The sequence below is a fragment of the Aplidium turbinatum genome, chromosome 2 (genome assembly GCF_918807975.1).
Source record: "Aplidium turbinatum chromosome 2, kaAplTurb1.1, whole genome shotgun sequence".
Classification (NCBI taxonomy): domain Eukaryota; kingdom Metazoa; phylum Chordata; class Ascidiacea; order Aplousobranchia; family Polyclinidae; genus Aplidium; species Aplidium turbinatum.
In genome coordinates, this window is record NC_137473.1 from 11,011,381 (window position 1) to 11,024,011 (window position 12,631).

Here is a 12,631-nt window from a genome sequence, read left to right on the forward strand (position 1 = left end):
ATCAGTGCAAATATTGTTGCTCTATCCTTTATGCTCAAGTTTATCTGTTTTTATTTTTCACTGATGTAGGCTATGTTTCGATTCTGCGTAAAATAATTTCAACTGTGTGGGTTTTATTACTTTCATCTGCAGTTGGTTACTATTCATGAAAAATATCTTGAGTCGCTTCTAAAAGATTTCATAATAGGTCACGATTAAAAAGTTGTGTGGCCCGATAACTCATGTGTATTTGACAAAGTGGCCCACGACTGCAAAAAGGTTCGTCACCCCTGCTTTAAATCGTCTTTTATTGGACACATATTATATTAACAGTGGCTTAATGTTAGTAGTTGCCACTAACTACTTTGTACTGTATAAGTTCAAAAAAAAATGCCTCTTTCTAGTAAGTAAACTTCAAGTTTAAAGTGATCTTGATCTTATTGTTCTTCAAGATCAAGATCACACAAAAAAAAGTGATCTTAGACCAAGACCAAGATCACCAAAAAAAAGTGATCTTCACGATCAAAATCACGCTCATCTCTGGCTATACCTATAACTTAAATAGGCATATAAAGCCGAGCAACGTTAGCTCAGTGGTTAAGCGGCGCTGGTTTGGCTGTATGCCACTGTGCCAGAGATGATCGGAGCCTGGATTTTCAGACTCAGCATCGTCTTCGCTCGCCTCAGAGTCAGAGCTAAATTCAGTCTGCATCCGTTCCACAACCTGTTGTTTGGGGCAAAATTTACGTTTGCATCCACTCTACATCGTGTTGTTTACGGTGAAATGTATCTCTGCATCTAGTGCTAATCAATATATTGGATAATTTTATTTTTATTTAACACTAAACTTCGCATCCGCTCCGTTTCCGGGTTTTCTGACGAAACTTTAGGCTCCGCTTCGGCTCCGGTTACTCCGAAAATCCAGCTCCTGCTCATCTCTGGTGTGTGCTTGAGCAACGCATTTCAAGACTGCTCTCCGTTGAGCGACACTGAATGTAATAATTTTCGGCAACAACATTTCAACAATCGGAACCTTCACTCTGCCAATCTCGGCCAGCCCTGCGATCAGGCCCGGATTTAAGGGGCAGAGGGTATACAGTTGCCCCACTCCCGGGGCCTCCTTTTGAAGGCCTCCCGACGTGGAAAAATGTGATTTTACGTTATTGTTATTTTCTCTCAGCTTTTGAAGTTTCTGCAAAATGCCTCCTTTTTCTTTCAAGGTCAATTTTTAGTCACAAGGTGGTGACTGAGCTTGGCGTAAAGGTATTATCGAAGTAGGTGACTTTCAAGTTACGGTACCTTGTAAAGTTTTTTGCACGGGGGCCCCAATCTAAAAGTGCCCCGAGCCCCCATCAGCCAAACCGCCGGCCCTGCCTGCGTCAAAAGCTTTGTAGAGACCCGTGCTAATCCAATTGTTTTCCACACATTTTTTTACATAATATTTGTGTTATTGAAGCCTACATGTTTAAAAACAGTTGGTTGATAAATCGTAATTTCTAATTATTTTAAACTTCGAAAACTTTAATTATATGTGTGGATACTTCTCTAAGTTCTCTTTACACAGGTCTTTTGATATTGTGCTCTGATAAATTTGTAATTTATAAATCTGCCTTCGGTTTCCGACTCGGACTTTGCTCTCACATTGCATTAGGCTCATTCAGTGGCGTAGCCAAAAGGGGGGGTTGGAGTTTTTTGATGGCTACAAAACCACACTGAGTTGGTACGTAATAAATTTAATTCAGTTCAGTTTGTTTTTATTTCTGACTATCACAACGAAAACAACAATAGGCCTATATGACAAACATAGCAGAGGTCCAGAAAAGGTAAAAGCGACAAAACGCGAACGTTATAGCGTGCATGATACCAAAACAAGACAATCAGTTTAAAATATGGCACGGTCGCAACACCTTAATAAAATTTTTATAAATTTAGAAAAAAAACGAAAAAAATAGACTAGTAAATTTTTTTTTAAACAATTTACATGAGTAAAAAAATAAACAAAACAAAAAAACAAGACAAAAAGATAGCCTAGTTGCTATATTATGTTGATCGACCTTGGTGGGTTATCAAAAGTGTTGATGGTCTTGAGGGAAATTCATTACCCAGCAAACCGAAATTATTACCTTTCCTACCGTCAGCCTCTAAGTTGCAATCACGAACTTTGTAAAACACTCAAATAGTTGACACGCACAATTTCAACATCAGTAGCTACAGTTTCGATATGCGGTGTAATGATTCAAACTTGTTGTCAATGGCGTGAATGTTTTCAATTCATGAAATCTAAAAGCTGAAAATATGACAAATCAAAGATTAAGCTGATTGTCATCGATTAGGTTCAAAAGAAAAGTGCAAAATTTCGACCACACGTTTTTCGGTATGCCTAATCTTGAGTCAGTAGCCTACATCAAGTGAATCTTTTTCTCTTAAGCTACTAGCTTGTTTAGCTAAACGCGATGTATTTGTTGTGACACATCTCGAAATCGCTGGTTGCTAAAAAGTTCGAAAAAAGTTATTTTGGTACTTAATGCCTCACGCTTATAATTTTCAATCACTTTTGAGGTTGATTAGCAAAATCAACCAGATGTGTTTTCAAGTAATAGCAATGAAACAGCAAATTTTGCTTGTCGTGTCTGCTTTTTTTCTTTCCTTTATTTCACGAGCTAACGGTAAGAAATACCTCAGTTAGCCTATTGTAGGTCACTAGGTCTACAGCCTAATGTTACTTTAGTGTAGAAGCTATTCGTTTAATATACATTCTAAAAAAGAGAGAACTGTTTCTATAAACCAATGCATTATCAGGAATTGATCTAGCGTTGCATGAAAAACAAATGAATGACATCATAAGAAATTTGATGTTTTCTGACTTGAAATGCAATCGACAAAATTTGTAATATGGCACCGAAAAAATCATAGGCTAAATTTTTATAATAACGCAGTTAAGGAGAATTCAAAAACAAAAGGTTTGAATATACGACTTTAAATTTTTTGCAGGGTGTGGAGGAACCTTGGTAGCCTCAGCAGTTCCACAAGTTCTAACTTCTCCGAACTATCCTGAAGATTATGGCAACAATCTTAGTTGCGTTTGGAACATTGAGTCTCCTGGTTATCGTAACATTATGCTGACCATAACGGATTTAGACATAGAGCCATGCTGTGATTATCTGGAGGCAAGTAGTCTATGTAATGAGATCAGATTCTATTTGATTAAGGCACTAATGATGCTCTACACTCTACAGTAGGCTAGTAGCTATAGCAAAATGCATATTGCATATGCTATAAATAGGGCTCTGCTGATTCTCCATGCATTTTTAATTTATAAATAGCCTACTGAACTGATACTTGATGGAGAATCGCTGGCCTGCTTCTTCGTAGTCAGGAGATCTCCTATCCTTATTGAAACCAGGGGATTGAAACCTAATAAATGTATACTAGTCTATGTAACAATCATTGAAATGAAAATTGTTAATTTTCTTTGAACTTCAGTTTATGCACAAATTGTCATCTTTAGAAGGTAAACATAGCCTAGTAGCTACACTTGCCTTTGCGGTTACGTAAGTTAATCCTACAAGAGGTGAACTAATACCACAGATCACATAATTTTTAACAGATGAACAGGAGCAATAATAACTGAATAGGGCTTTTTGAATCAGGTGGACCTACCGACTCTTGCTTGATTTCTTGGTAATAAAAAGTTTAAGTTCAGGCAAAACAGTTTTTGTGTTCACCTTCAGATATACCACTAAGAGGTACGTGACGAATGTTAAACAAACTCACTTTTTAATGTCGTTTAAAAGCTTTAATGACCAGTGCACTTCTTCACGCAGCAGACAGAGTAAGCTACTGTCATAGCCTACAGTGAAAATTGCTCTGCCGAAATGTGATATCCATGCAGTAGGTAGAGGTAAACCCATAAGTTATTTGGACATACAGCTAAACAATTTCTTTTTTCAGGTTATTGATAGGTCAACAAAAATCGGTCGGTATAATGGACGCTCCACAATTGATATTCCAATTATTTCTTCTTACTTCCGCCTGCGTTTGGTATTCAAAAGTGATTCTAATACTCAAGTAACAAATTCAGGATTTCTTCTTACTTTTGTTGAAGGCAAGTTATTGCAACTTCATTTTTTATTTTCTGTTGTCAGTGCCACATGTAAAACTAAATCTTATTTTTTTTAATTGATAACATTTGTCGTATGCAGTAGTGCTGACAGGGTGGCCCAGAAGTTACTGTTGAATCCTGGCCAAGGATGACTTTACTGTAAGGGCCTGTAGCCTAATCTTTTCAAAATTTTGCTATAGTCAAATTCTACTGTATTTTTCGATACAGCATTGAACTGTGGACATCCGACAATTGCCACCGACACAAACCACTACTTTTCAACTCCATTATATCCTGAACCGCATCCAATCAACTTGGATTGTTTCTGGACGATCGCTACTAGCGAAGTCAATGCAAAAGTACAATTTCAAATAACAGAGAATAATATGAAGGAATGCTGTAATTACATTGAGGTGGGAAAGTATGATATTGCGTAGTTGTAGGCTAATGAATCGCAGATTTTTCATACGTTGGTAAAGGCAAGGCAGTAGTAACGTAGAACAGAATAATGTAAAGATCTGTTGGGTACAATATTACCGCAGAGATGGAGCAAGAAACTAAACTAACTTAAAGTTGGTTAACTGTCTGTTGTAAAGCTCAGATTCATTGTCAAGTGGTTCTAATAAAAATCTACTAAACAAACAAGTAGGGTCCCGTACAGTAGTTTAGCTATTTTTCTTTCGATCTGTATTTAGGCTGACGTGAGTGATTCAATCAGAAAATGCAACTGTTAGGTTTTGATCAAAGTTTTGGTTTCCGTTTGGAAGTCGGTGATCAATGTATCCTCCTTTTGCAGGTTTGCTTCAACAGCTAACTCTAACTGACACTTAAGTTTTTTAAATATTGTTCTTAAAAATCTTTGTTCAGATTTTTGACGAAGCCAAACAACTAGCTCGCATCAAAGGCAATTTCTCAAACATCAAAAAGTATACTTCCAGCAAAGATCGATTGAATGTTTATTTCCATTCAGAAACAAAAACGTCCGGTGGCTTCAAGGCAAAATACAAGCAACGTGAGTAGAAAGCTGAATCTAGGTCTCATTCTACAAAAAATACCACTCAGTTACGGAATCCTTAGTTCGATTCCGGGTCAAGTGAGATAGGTGTGAAAGACTTCTAAAACGGTATCGATTGCGTGATCGTAAGCAGTATAGCCTAAGTGTGAGTTGTGACAATTTTTTTGCGCAGAAGCGAACAGAAGAAAAAGGCTAGTCTACAATTCAAATAAAATCTTTACTTTGCAGAGAGACAAAAATAGCCCAAGCTAAACTTATAATAAGTTTAATGGCCGACTAAAGTTATGAAGTCTATGTGATAATGAAACCATATGAAAACAAAAACTGAAAAGTTATCAGAAAATGTCTGCCTATGGCTTAGCGTACTTGCGTAGACCTTGCTAAAATATATCACAACATCAAGCATATTCTTTTTATTGTTAAATTAAAATTTCTATTTAAAACTGTTTTACTTTACAGATAGATGTGGTGGCCCAATTCGTTTAAACAGCAATCAAATGAAGACTGTTTCGTCGCCCAATTATCCAAACAACGCAGATCACAACTTGGATTGTCACTATATCTTTCTAGCTGAACAAGGATATCAAGTAGAAATTGACCTTGAAGTACATACAGAGAAATGTTGTGATTACGTGCAGGTAATGGATTACTGCTTTATTTCAATTAGATAGGATTCAAAGTTTTGAATTTTGTTTTGGTCTAAAGTTTAGACTCTAAACTTGCGATGATGAAAACTTTGGCCAGGCCAAGGGTATCAAGCGCAACTTAATCTATGGCATCTTGCTTTTGCGAATTTAGTGCAGGGCTTCTCAACTGGGAGTCGATAGTCTCCTGGAGCTATCGAAGAGGTCCACAAAAACATTCTAACTTTCACACTTCGGCGATATTTTTTCGCTATTTTATAAGCTGAGTGCTCAATTGCAAGGAAAAGATGCAAATTTGTTCACTTACAAAATGGGCATGTTTTTAAACGTTTATCAAAGTTAAAGCATCAATTTCAATGGTAGGCTACTTGTCAGAGATGTACATGACAAAATGATATATAGCCTACTATATAGCGGATTTTACTTGGAGCTTTTTTCTGTCGGTTAGAGTTGGGCAATTAAAGAGGACCTGAAATGAAAAATGAAAATTTTTTGTTGATTCTTTGGTGTTTAAGTATTATCTTTTTTGAAAAATTTTTTTGATAAACTTTTTTGGTTGGCAAATATAGCAAAAAGAAAATCAGACACCGGATGGCGCTATGTGCCTTATGACGTAGTTGGTTGTTCACTCAGTTGGTAGCTTCATACAATAACACTGGAAGCGCTGCACAATGCACAAGTCGTAATCTTTAAAGATGTCTGAATTCAAAAAAGGATTTTTGTTTGAACCAAAAAATGACAGTGCCTTGACAGAGATGACTGTGATTCGGATTCGAGCTACGACAGTGCCAGCTCCGACAGCAGTCGGATGGAGAATTTGAAATGGTGTAGGTGTGGAAATTGTGCCATCATGCCAACAATGATGGAAAATGAATGTTGCCAGAAGCCAGAAAAAAATTTTAATTTTGTAAATTTAGAAAAAGAGAAAAAAAGGCTAGTGAGTTTTTTTCTTTAAAAAAATTCTAAATTTATAAAAATTTATTAAGGTGTTGCGACCGTGCCATATTTCAAACTGATTGTCCTGCTTTGGTATCATGCACGCTATAACGTCCGCGTTTTGTCGCTTCTACCTTTTTCTAGATCTCTGCTACCGGTATGTTTGTCATTGTTCCCGACAATTTTCACCAAATCAAACGTCATATAAAAACCGTTATGGTCTACTTAACCTAGCTGGCATCTTACGTCATGGAAATTGCTAGAAATTGTCCAAATATTGCACCATCGGTCGTAAGACCTGATGAAATATTGCATCACTACCTTTGAACACCGGTTTGAATTGCGTGACAATGTCTTTCATTATTGCGTCACAGTTACTGTCTACGTGCATTGAGATATCGCAAATTATTCTAGTCATTCGTGAAATGGTTGCTTGAGAGTTAGTCGCAGATTTAACTGTTTGCTTGGTGCTTGCTAGCTGGACAAATTTTCCGTCTTTTATCCAAGTAATCTGTTCTGTAGTGACAGTTTTAGAGGCGTACGGTGTTGCGTTTCATTTTCGATAGCCGCGGGCTAATTTTACAGGAATACACTTTTGAATAGACGTTTCAAAAGAGTGTTTATTTTTCGGTCATTACATGCAGACGAACGGATTTGGGAATCTTATGTTACAATTTTCCCACGAAGAGATTATGGTTTACCGCTGTGACCAGTCATATACTGGTTTTTCGTTATGATGGTCAGAAATAAAAGCAAACTAAATACGGCCACAAAAATGCGCAGTCTAACAATTGAGTCACTTCGGGTTAGAATTTACTTTAAAAGGAAAACACCTCCTGGTGGTATCGAACTCATATCCTTGGTAATATGAGCCAGACAAAGATCGCACGGGCCACTGATTCACTTAGCCAAAACAGTTAAATTTAGAAGTTATATATGCACTTTTTTTCATTTGTTCGTCTTTTACTCTGAAGAGAATGTGGAAGAAAAATGTGCAGCAACAGCGCGCATGCGCAGTGAAAGTGACGTAAACATTAAAAAAGGCATGGAACGGCTATATCTACGGCACCGTAAGCATAGCCACTTCCGGCCGAAAAATGGTCGCTGCACATACGGCAGTACTTGTTGACTGGTGGGTTTTTGAGTTTCATCGCAGAGATCCATTTCTTAAGCTTGTCTTGATTATTCAGAGGTAAACGATGAAATTGTACTCCTTTCACGTTTCTTCCGTTACTGCAACCGGGAGCCATACAAAAAACCATCTCAACGCGTAAAACTCAAGTATAAAATTGTTCTTTGTATTATGTAGCCCACTTGTTTATAGTTTATTTGTATGCAAACTAATGGTTCTGAATTCTGCCTGAACAACCAACTACGTCATCAAAGATTTTGACCAATCAGAATCCTTTAAATCAATATCTCATTTATTAGATTTTTGAGCTAATGACAAACCCCAAAAAATTTTTATTGTTACAAATCGCTTTTTCTCATAAAGATCTATGAATACAAAAGCTATATATTTTCGTTGCAGTGCACCTTTAACACTAGACTATGTTTGGTAAAAGGCAGATGAAGCACCTACGTTAGGTCACTCATATTGTTTTGGCATATGTTTGAGTTTGGTCGTTCGCTTGCTTTGTCTTGTTAAAATTTCAAAACAGGCCTAATATGTTTAGCCTTTTCTGTAGTTAATTCGGAACTCTATAGGCTAAATAAAGAGAATAACTTCTGCTGTAGCTTATAGCCAATTTGTTGCAAAATAAATTTTCTACAAGTTTTGTTTTTGAAGTCTTAAGTTCCTGTTAAGAGGGTTGATGGATCTGGCGAGTAGCCAGCCATCACAAGTGCAGTGATTGATCGTAACTTTTAATGATAATCATGATTTAGTTTGCGCCCATTGCCACAACATGCAATGCACTGAGATCTTGGCAAATAGCCAGCCATCACAAGTGCAGTGATTGATTGAAACTTTTAATGATAATCATGTTTTGTTTTTCGCTCATTGCCACTACATGCAAAACACCGAGATCAGAAGCATAACACAACAGTCAACAGAAAGCGGCAAAGGGACATCGAGTCAGCTGCTTTAACTGTTTTGGCATTCAAGTATCTTACCGAGACACAGCTGGGTGCTCTGGAGCGTTATCGAACCGATATCTGTTTGAGGCAGTGACGACTATTTAACTGAATTTTATTTCGACAAGAAAATACTGAATCTAAGCGGACACAATGACGTTGCCTCCGAAAACCTCCGAAAGAGTTTTATAATATGGAATATGATCATGGAATATGATCCGTATAACTCATAGCAACATCCAGCCAATTAACAGATTTAAGTCATGAAAAATAATCCATTTCACTGTGCCTCGCTTTCCTCCTACCATGAAATAAATCAAATTTTAATTTTAAATATTCAGTCTGCTCTTGTGATTACAATAGTTTTTGGATCGTTTCATTGAAAATGGTAGCTTACCGTCGACATAGCATAGCTGATTAATCTATAGCTGCAAACTAATTTTTGTTGAATGTTCAAGGTTTTGGATGGAAATAGAAACCTAGGTCGGATCAAAGGCGATGTTCTAAATTCTACCTCTGTCTCCACTGGGCGAACTTTAAGAATTATTTTCCATACCGACGGAAGTGTCAATAGCAAAGGATTCAGAGCGACCTATCGGCAGAAGAAGCTGCAGCGGAACTTTCGTGGCAAGTGTAGTTAGAAGCATTGTGAAATGGTCCAGTCATTGTCACTATAAGCTAAATATCGTGCTTTAATTTGAACCCTGGTGTTGTGTTTTAAAAATAGTGAATGTGCCTGAAAGTGTGGTTCGTCGGGCAAAGTATACGTAGAATATTTTTATTAAAGAGTTGAAAAATATTTTGTTTGAGACTATAATGCAGGCTACCAGTGGCGTACGCAGAAACTTGTCATGGGGAGGGTTTAAAAAGAAATTGCATGAGACCAAACTACGGCAACCTTCATTTACTACAGGCTTACCTGCGCAGACCTTGCTAAATATGTCACAACATGAGGCCTATTCTTTTTATTGTTAAATTAAAAATTCTATTTAAAACTTTTTTACTTCACAGATAAATGTGGTGGCACAATTCGTTTAAACAGCAATCAAATGAAAACTATTTTGTCGCCCAATTATCCAAACGCAGATCATAACTTAGATTGTGTCTACATCTTTCAAGCTGAGCAAGGATACCAAATAGAAATTAACCTTGAAGTACATACAGATCCATGCTGTGATTACGTGCAGGTATTGCTGCTTCATTTCAGTTAGATGGCATTCGAAGTTTTGAATTTCGTTTTGGTTTATTTTGGTTTGTTTTGGTTTTGTTTTGGTTTTGGTTTTTTTGTTTTGTTTTTTTGTTTTGGTTTTTTGTTTTGGTTTTGGTTTTGTTTTTTGTTTTGGTTTTGGTTTTATTCGAAGTTTTGAATTTTGTTAACGTTTAGACTCTAAACTTACGAAGTTACGATGATGAAAAACTTTGGTCAGGTCAAGGGTATCAAGCGCAACTTAATCTATGGCATCTTGCTTCTGCAAATTTAGTGCAAGGCTTTTTAACTGGGAGTCGGTAGACTCCTAGAGCTATCGAAGGGGTCCACAAGAATATTGGAACTTGCACACTTCGACGACATTTTTTCGGTATTTTATAAGCTGAGTGCTCAATTGCAAGGAAAAGATGCAAATTTGTTCGCTTACAAAGGCATAATCAAGCCTTTTGTTGAAAAATTGCAACTTTGGATTAATAGAGTTGAGTACGGTGCTTCGTGAACGAAGAAGTTTCAAGATCAAACGGCGCTGGTTCGACTCTTGGGGGGTGCGCTTGAGCAACGCATTCAATGGACTTCTCTCCATTCAGCGACACCTAATAAATGGAACAATACCCCGGCAACAACACTTCAACAATCGGAAAACTTCACTAGAAAATTATTCAATTTCTATGTGTAAATGTTAGGCTATGGCTGAAGGAATAAGTAAAACATTTGGGGCATGTTTTTAAACGTTTGTCAAAATTAAAGCATCAATTTGAATGGTACTTGTCAGAAGTGTACATGACTAGATGATATACTGTAAGCTGTATATAGGTTATTTTATTAGGGATATTACTGTTGGATGTTTACGCTGTTACGTTGGACTTTCAAGAGAAAATCTTGGAACTAAAAAATGACTTGTCGATTAAAAATTTGTATTAACAATCCACATTAGAAAAGTTTTAAAATTGTATGCTAGCTAATTATCCAGATATATGATTATTATGTACAATCAGATAACTTTTGCTATTTGTATCAACTTATTTGTATCAACTTATTTGTATCAACTTATTTGTATCAACTTATTTGTATCAACTTATTTGTATCAACTTATTTGTATCAACTTATTTGTATCAACTTATTTGTATCAACTTATTTGTATCAACTTATTTGTATCAACTTATTTGTATCAACTTATTTGTGTCAATGTATTTTTTCGTCTCTGTTAATTACACTGGCCAACAGCTAATTTGCTTTTGAAACGAATTGAGTCAATCTCGGATAATTTATGGCGGCTGAACGTTAATATCACGTTGAAGTTTGTTGATTAGCTCTGATTTTAGAGATATGGCACCATGCTAAAATGTGCATTACTTGCCAATGACGTAAGCAGCTTGTGTTATTTTACTTGGCACTTTCGTCTGTCGGTTAGGGTTGGGCACTTAACAGGCTATGTTTGGTAAAAGGCAGATGAAGCACCAACTCATATTGTTTTGGCATATGTTTGAGTTGGGTTGTTTGCTTGCTTTGTCTTGTTAAAATATCAAGAAATGTTTAATTTTCATCTCCCCATAAGTTGAAACTTAAAATGAATCTGAAACTCCTAAAGATAGGCTAACTAGCAACTATGAAAAAAACTAGGCTATTTAATACTTAGCTTTTTCAAATGTTGCCAAAATCTGGTAGAAAGGCTGCCAGAGTAAAATTACAAACCTTGTAAATTGAAAACAAAAAATCGTATAGTAGTTTAGAGTCTATTATCAAATATTTAAATAGCTTTTTGTCTTGTAGCCTACTTAACATTAGAAATATTATAATTATCCAAGTTTCTATTGCGAAACGTCAGTGAAGCAATAAATCAACCTGTTTTGTTGTTGCTTTTACTTTCACTTTCATCAGATGAACGTTGCAAATACGTAGTGCTAGAAAGTTTTGGTTTGTAGTCTTAACTTCCTGTTAAGAGGATTGATGGATCTGGCAGGTAGCCAGCCATCACAAGCGCTGTGGTTGATCGAAACTTTTAATGATAATCATGTTTTAGTTTGCGCCCATTGCCACGATATACAATACATTGAGATCATAGAAGCAACACAACAGTCAACAAGAAGCGGCAAAGGGACATCGAGTCAGCTGCTCCCATTGTTTTGGCATTCAACGCAATAAGATTTGACTGGCCTCTGTTTGGTCGGCAGTAAGCAGAGTGTCGGCAGAGTGCCTTGCCGAGACGCAGCTGCGTGCTCTGGAGCGGTGTCGAACCGATATCTTTTTGAGTGTCGTGCAAACTCTCTTTGAGGCAATGACGACTATTTACTGTAACTGAACTTAGTTCGACAAGAAAATACTGAATCTAGGAGGACACAACGAAGTTGCGAAAGCCTCCGAAAAAGTTTTTATAACACCCATTGAATATGATCCGTATAACTCATAGCGACATCCAGCCAGTTGACAGATTTAAGTCATTAAAAAAATCCGTCCCAATGTGCCTCGCTTTCCTCCTACCATGAAATAAATTAAGTTTTAATTCTAAATTTACTTATTCAGTCTGCACATATAATTAGTTCTTGGATCTTTTCATTAAAAATGATGCCGTAGACATAGCAGCCAAACTACTGTAATTTTTGTTGAATGTTTAAGGTTTTGGATGGAAGTAGAAACCTAGGTCGGATCAAAGGTGATGTTCTAAATTCTACCGT

The 12,631-nt window shown here is 36.6% G+C and overlaps 1 protein-coding gene across 1 annotated transcript; it reads left to right on the forward strand.

Moving 5' to 3' along the window:
• Positions 1 to 2,581: 2,581 nt before the first annotated feature.
• Positions 2,582 to 10,262, forward strand: LOC145788319 (cubilin-like). Its single transcript, XM_082600098.1, has 9 exons — positions 2,582 to 2,645; positions 2,971 to 3,146; positions 3,931 to 4,084; positions 4,310 to 4,494; positions 4,949 to 5,093; positions 5,556 to 5,734; positions 9,211 to 9,379; positions 9,764 to 9,939; positions 10,137 to 10,262. The coding sequence occupies exons 1-9, from the start codon at positions 2,582 to 2,584 to the stop codon at positions 10,260 to 10,262; spliced, it is 1,374 nt and encodes a 457-aa protein (XP_082456224.1).
• The last annotated feature ends 2,369 nt before the right edge of the window (positions 10,263 to 12,631 follow it).

Bases quoted from the DNA above. Each gene is read 5' to 3' on its own strand.
- LOC145788319 (XM_082600098.1), top strand. From the start codon at position 2,582: ATGAAACAGCAAATTTTGCTTGTCGTGTCTGCTTTTTTTCTTTCCTTT. The intron at 5,094-5,555 runs GTGAGTAGAAAG...TTTACTTTACAG, and splicing joins CAAGGCAAAATACAAGCAAC to ATAGATGTGGTGGCCCAATT. The intron at 9,940-10,136 runs GTATTGCTGCTT...GTTAACGTTTAG, and splicing joins CATGCTGTGATTACGTGCAG to ACTCTAAACTTACGAAGTTA.